The 6989-nt window shown below is 38.5% G+C and overlaps 1 protein-coding gene across 1 annotated transcript; it reads left to right on the plus strand.

The window, feature by feature from the left end:
• The first annotated feature begins 506 nt into the window (after nt 1-506).
• On the plus strand, nt 507-4144 carry DMRTA2 (DMRT like family A2). The gene is made up of 2 exons (XM_073642635.1): nt 507-1499; nt 2821-4144. The coding sequence occupies exons 1-2, from the start codon at nt 1064-1066 to the stop codon at nt 3699-3701; spliced, it is 1317 nt and encodes a 438-aa protein (XP_073498736.1). The 5' UTR covers nt 507-1063; the 3' UTR covers nt 3702-4144.
• Nucleotides 4145-6989: the final 2845 nt, after the last annotated feature.

The following is a 6989-nucleotide window of genomic DNA, read 5'->3' on the forward strand; positions in this document are numbered from 1 at the left end:
GATGATGATGATAATAGTAAATTGTGAATAAACAATACAATATTTATAATTATATTAGAATGGAATTATAACAAAAAATAAAATGCACAAGTATAATTATAAGGTTTATGAATAAAAGTAATCTAAAAAAAATCCTTTAAAAGTTTTTGCAACATATGTATTTGTTATTATGATCAGCATGTCCAACATGATATAATGTGTCAGTAATATAGACAGTAAATGTCTATTTGATGCATTAGTAATGTCTAGAATATTTATATGATAGTAATATGGATATAATAGTGAGGCTGCAGGGTGACTGTGTGGAGTTGGCTGTGGATGAGACAGGGGGTCTCCTCAGGATCATAAACCAGAATCTATACAAATGTCTCTCCTTCCTTCCTCCTCCTCCTTCTTTCTCTGTTATCAGCTTGAAACAGTAGAACAAGTCGTTGACCAATCAGAAGTGAGCTTCTCCCCTGTCCTGACCAATAGGAAGCTGGGCATTGTTCTGAGCATTTGTCTAATGAGTGATGAACAATTGGGGAGCAGGAGCTGCTGTCTGGAGCTGGGGCTGGAACTTTGTCTTTTACTGACTGAAACTCCTTGGTGCACTGACAACTTGTGCTGCAAGGACTGAGCTGGAGGCTGAGAGCTGGAGCCTGGGAGGGGGATTCATGTGGGGATCTGGGGCCATCACTCACCCCAGGTAACATCATCACCATATCACACAGTCAGGGAGATACCAGCCTGCTGGGGCACATTGGGCACTTGGTACAGCCAGGGGGCATGGGCTTTATGTCATGAGCCAAGTGCAGAAAAGTTAGGGGCAGGTTATAGATTAGGGATCAGGTTCTTAGATCTATAGGGTCATGTTATAGGATGGTGCCTGGATGTAAGGCGCTGTTCACACTGTGAGGTCTGCATTGCTCCAGCGTGGACTTCCCCAGTGTTAGCAGTAGATACTTCTGTTAGGGAGTGGTAGCCAATGTGGGTGTCTCTTGCTGGCTGAAGGTGCAGCTGTTCCTGTACACAGGACACATTGCTGTAGATTGCAGACTGCAGACAAGCTGTGCTGAGGATCATGGAGATAAGCGGGGTCCCCTCTGGATCCCAGGTCCCCCAGACCACCACGGCCACCTCTATACCAGTCACTATGGCTGGGACCCTTCTGCGGGGTCCACAGTTACTATTGCGCGCAACAGAGAAATATCCCCGAACCCCAAAGTGCGCCCGCTGCCGGAACCACGGGGTGGTGTCAGCGCTGAAGGGCCACAAGCGCTACTGTCGCTGGAAGGACTGTATGTGCGCCAAGTGCACGCTGATCGCGGAGCGACAAAGAGTCATGGCCGCGCAAGTGGCGCTCCGCAGGCAGCAGGCGCAGGAGGAGAACGAAGCCCGGGAGCTGCAGCTGCTGTACGGGACCGCCGAGGGGCTGGCACTGGCGGCGGCCAACGGCATCATCCCACCCAGGCCGGCCTACGAGGTGTTCGGGACGGTGTGCTCCGACAGTGCTTCAGGTAAGACCTCGTTCACTATGTGCGTCAATTTAGGTTCCATGCACTTCCAGTAGTCAGTCAGCCAGAGCATCACATGGCAGGAACTTTAATCAAGTGTAATGCAAAATAGCCCGAATTTAAAGGCCTGATGGTAGATTATTTTTACATTATATATATATATCATAATTGTTTATATATTAGCAGTTTCCTGCAAGGGTAATAAATACACGCACAAACACACTTGTTGATTTTTTTATATTATATATAAATAAACGAATGTATTTAACCTTTATTATTGTTATTTTTTCTTATTAATATAATTGTTTACTATATATATATATATATATATATATATATATATATATATATATATATATATATATATATATATATATATATATACACACACACATATTATTAATAAACATTATTAAGGACAAAGCAACAATATTAAAAGTTGCATTAATTTAATGCCCTGAAGCCATTGATGCAAATCAGAACAGACCCTGCAGTTACATAATTTTTGTTCACTCCATCACTGGACAGGAGATATAGCAATGACATTACAAACTCGGCTCTGCTTTACAATGATCTATTTTTGGGAGTGCAGATAAAAAGTGCAGGAAACAAAAACAAATCCAGCACTGCTACATTTTATATTTTGGCTTTTTATTGTGCATGAAAATGATCAGTGTTCATATTGTAATTGATTATATGAGATCTATTTCATGCAAAAACTCTTTTCCGTTTGAAAACCTAATCATTTCTGCCTACAACAAATTGGAACATTTTAAACTTCTGTTTACAGATAGCTGAGGAAAAAAAAGAAGAATGTTTCCAAGCCTCTAATTTATTGTACATAATCCACATCCCATACAGATTATACACATTCATTTGGATACATTAAGGCTGACAAATCCTAGTAATTCTAGTAAATTAGAGTTGGGCATTTTAGATGTTTGTCCCTATAATTATCTGTTAACTGTGATGTCCTGGTAATGAGAGGATAATCCTCAGCAGAAAGAATACAGGGGGATATGGGGAATTAACAAAGGCTAATGAAATATTGATTTATCTATATCTATCTAGTTTCATATTTTACCTAATTTGCAGAATAATCACTATTTTATGGTTTTGTTTTTCTTTAAAACAGTGTATCATGTGGTTGGGTATCTGGTGGAACACTACAGAGATCTCTAGGACTTACTGCTCCATTACACTTGGACAGAAGTTCAGATTTTCTTTTGCCTTGTCATACAGTAATAATGTTCATCACTGTAATATCTGTGGCCACATTGAGAGACATCTAACACCTCACTTGTTGCTTTTTATCTGCTTTCAGAAACAAAGATACAGAAGTTTGAACTGTTCCCCAAGACCCTGATTTCCAGGTCCATCACTCCCCAGCAACTAACTCCTGGTGCAAAACCAGTGACTCCTGACAGTGAATCAGTGACTGGAAGTGCACAGGGTGCCTCTTCACCAGAAGGGAGGCCAGGATCAGGTTCTGAAAATGGTGATGGTGAATCTTTCCTCAGCTCCCCTATGTCCAAAGTCATGAAAGAAGGCGAGGAGAGCCCAAGCTCCATCAGTCCACTGGGATCTGAATCTGGTTCAGATGCAGAGAAAGATGAGCAGGACCCAAGTTCTTCTTCTTCAGCCAGACAGAGGACCCCCATAGACATTCTCACCAGGGTCTTCCCTACCCAGAAGAGGAGCGTTTTGGAGCTTGTTCTTCAAGGATGTGGTGGGGACGTGGTCCAAGCCATAGAGCAGATATTGAACAACAGAGGTCAGGAAAAGGGTGACGAGACTTGGTCTAGAGAGGCTGCCCTACAAAGTATCCAACCATCAGTGTCCACCACACATAGACCCCTCATAGCTGGGGCTATCACCCCTACCATTGGGACACTAGGAAGCAGGTCAGCCTTTTCTCCACTGCAGCCCAATGCTACTCACTTTGGAACAGAGACCAACACCTACCAGTTGGGTGGACATCTAGGACTCAACCCTTTAAGGTTAGCATATTCTGCCCACAGCAGGGGACTTGCCTTCATGGCCCCATATTCCACAGCTGGGTTCATGCCCACACTAGGGTTTCGTCCACCCATGGACTATGCATTTAGTGACCTAATGAGGGACAGAGCCAATGTCCACAAGGACCAGGTTTACTCCAATGGGCTTTACAGTTCTGTGGTCAACAATGCTACAGAGAAGCAATGAAGCATGATCTTCTGGAAGTGTCTGAGGAACCTAGAGAGGAAAACTGGAGGACAAGCTCCGGGAACTACTAAGGAACCAGGGTCCACCAGCATGCACAATGCAAAATTCATAGTTCCACCTGCCAAATTCAGGATATAACCCATCTGGAGATTTTCTTTGGTCACAGCAGAGACAAATTGTAAACTTTTCTTAAGATGCACTTTTTTCTTCTTGATGAACTTGTTATTTTCTTGGCTTGACACAATAAGCAGCATCGTGATGTCACAGTACAGTATATAATATACACAGACAGATGAAATCTAATGTTGGGGTTTCTAAGTTATTCTTGACGTTGTGGGTGAAGTCGGTGACTTGCAGGTTACAAGGACATGAGGACTGAGTCCTTTGTGTACAGAACTGTAGATATGGTGAGGAAGTGGCGTTCAAACAATTTCTTTTCTGTCAATTTTAAAGTAATGCTGTTGGTTTAATTGTTTAGAAATCAATAACATCTATGTGTGAGCTTCATCCATGAGCATTAGTAATAAATGGTATTTTTTAAACAGTTTTCCCCGTGTTTTAAGCTTGTAACAAACACAACAGAATTAAACACACACACATACTCACATTCACTCTATCATCATCAATATTATATGAAAAAATCATAATATTCTAATTGTGTATTCATATTTTGTATTCTTGTCATCCCACTTTATAGCTGGTAGCGACGATCATACTTTAAAATTAATGTGTGCGCATATGTATATATTTATAAATTATATATACGTACATGTATACACACTCACACATGGAAATCTGAATATGTATGTGCCTAAATAAACACATATATTTATACATATAGCATACATATTGTACATGTACACATACTGTATATTATATATTCCTATCTAACATTTCTAAGTATCTGTTATTCTAGAATATACCATATTTTACATCTTTACAAAATAATAGAAAACTATTATTTTTCCCCAAGAAGTTTCTATTTTATCCACCAAAGTTGATCATGTGGATATCTATCTCATTTTGAGATATAATATGTGTGCTAATCGTATGCTTGAACCTATGTATTTCTATGAGATTTCTGAAAAAAAATTCTTTATCTTCCCTGGCTTTGTATCAAATCAGTCAGGACCATTTTTTATTTATTTATCTTTAAGAACCTCCCCCCAAAACAAAACGGATTTGTCTGTAAATCCTAACACTTTGTTTGCCTTAGGGCATACTCACACTTATGTCTTTTTGTCTGCCTGTGTTTTTTTTTTTTTATGCCACTAATTTCAACAGATGTTTTAAATTCTATCATTTTTTTTCCAGGATTAATTTTGTGTTTAGAATCATCCTATTCACAAAGGAAAAACAAAACAAAAGCAGTTGACTGTACTTTTGCATTATCCTTCGCATAGAAATGTAAAAAAAAGCAAAGCAAATCCAAATACAAATGTGAACGTGTCCTAAGAAAGGCACCTGTTTTGTGCTTACCATTTTAGTTATTTCTTCTTTTTTATATGTACGGTAATTGATTTAAATTGAATAGAAAAACTGATACAATCTGCTAAAATCTAAATGTATCCATTTTCAGTCAGTTTTATTCACACCTTGTTGGGCTATGTTCACATCTGCATTTAGAACCTTTGCTGCAGATTCCATTTAAAATACCAAAATAGCGCAGCACTTCAATGCCAGAACCTTGACCCAATTACAGTGATTGTGGTCCATTAGGTGCTATTGAAATTCATCATGTAAGCAAAGCAAACAAAGGTATCCAACCGTCTGGATATAAAACTTCACCAATTTATTCGTACAGATTAAAAGGTTTCAGGTTCATTGAAAATATTGCATTAAGGCAAAACCTGACACATTTCGGACATAGAGCTGTCCTTAGTCATGTATGGTTTCCATCTCTGCTGTTATTTTCATTTTTCTGTTCCTATACCAGAACTACTGGAATAAGAGCACATATATGAATAAAGCCTCAGGGACATATATAAAGAACGGCGCACAAGCGAAATAAATCTGGCAATGCATATGCATCTTAATTTCATATTTATCTATCTGCATATTAAATTCACAGTCACTTTGAGCTATGAATGAAACATCCTGGTATAAATGTATCAAAGTTTTGCCTGAAATTGTTCTGGGAAATAGTCCTATAATAAATTATAGCCATATTCTGGAGTTCTTAGGCTATGTTCACACGTTGCGTTTTTGCTGCATTTTTTCTTCTGCAAACAAAACCTGCTCTCTTGGCAGTAAAGAAGCAACTTCAAAAAAGCAGGTTTTGCTGAGTTTTTGCTGCATTTTGTCTCTGGTATATGCTGATAAAGTTTAGTGCCCCCCCCGATACCTGCATTTTTTGCACTTACTCATTGCTTTCTATAGGTGAAAAAATGCAAAACTGCTGAAGGAAGTGACATGCTGCAGTTTGCCAAATCAGGAAAAATAAAACAATGTGTGTGCATGAGGTTTCTGAAATCTCATAGCTTTTGCTGGTACTGTAAAACGCAGCTGAAATTTTGCATAAAAAAACGCCACAAACAACATGCGAACATAGCCTTAGAGTCAAAACAACCAGGACTCAATGTTTCTGGGAAGTTCAGGGAAAAAAAGGAGCGCTGCCAGTAGGAGTAACCAGAGGGTTGCAATATATATATATTTATTTACTTGATTAAAACATGCTATGTGTTTCCAAACTGATCAGGTTTCTTCATCGGGCACATTTTGGTTGCAACCTTCTGGTTACTCCTACTGGCAGCGCTCATTTTATTCAAGTTTTTTTTCCTGGGAAAATTTGACCCTTAGTCGGTTCCACAGGTTCAGAGGATTTGATTATTTGAGCTTCATGTTGTGTCTCAGTGTTGTACATGACTTTTCTATAACAAGACAGGATGAGCATATACCCTAAACATCACCTTCATCTAGTCATTTGGTTCTACTCTATGGAGCGCTCCCTTTGATATTTTGTTATCAAATCATGTTTGGATCCTATTGATAGCGGTTATCATTTATCATTGCAAACCATGACGCCATTGCTAATAGAACCATAAGGAGATATAGATATATATATATATTTTACAATTTTTTTTTCTTTTATTTTTTTTAAAGTGTAAAAAATAAATCAATACATATATTTACTTTTTTTACACAAACACACACACACACACATATATATATTCATAAATAAAACAAAATAAATAAATTGTAAAATTATATATATATATATATATATATATATATTTATTTATTATACATATACACCCCCCCCCCCCCACACACACACAGTATATAACT

This window comes from Phyllobates terribilis, unplaced genomic scaffold, assembly GCF_046119375.1.
Source record: "Phyllobates terribilis strain yellow unplaced genomic scaffold, ASM4611937v1 Scaffold_8__6_contigs__length_399053987, whole genome shotgun sequence".
NCBI classification, from domain to species: Eukaryota; Metazoa; Chordata; class Amphibia; order Anura; family Dendrobatidae; genus Phyllobates; species Phyllobates terribilis.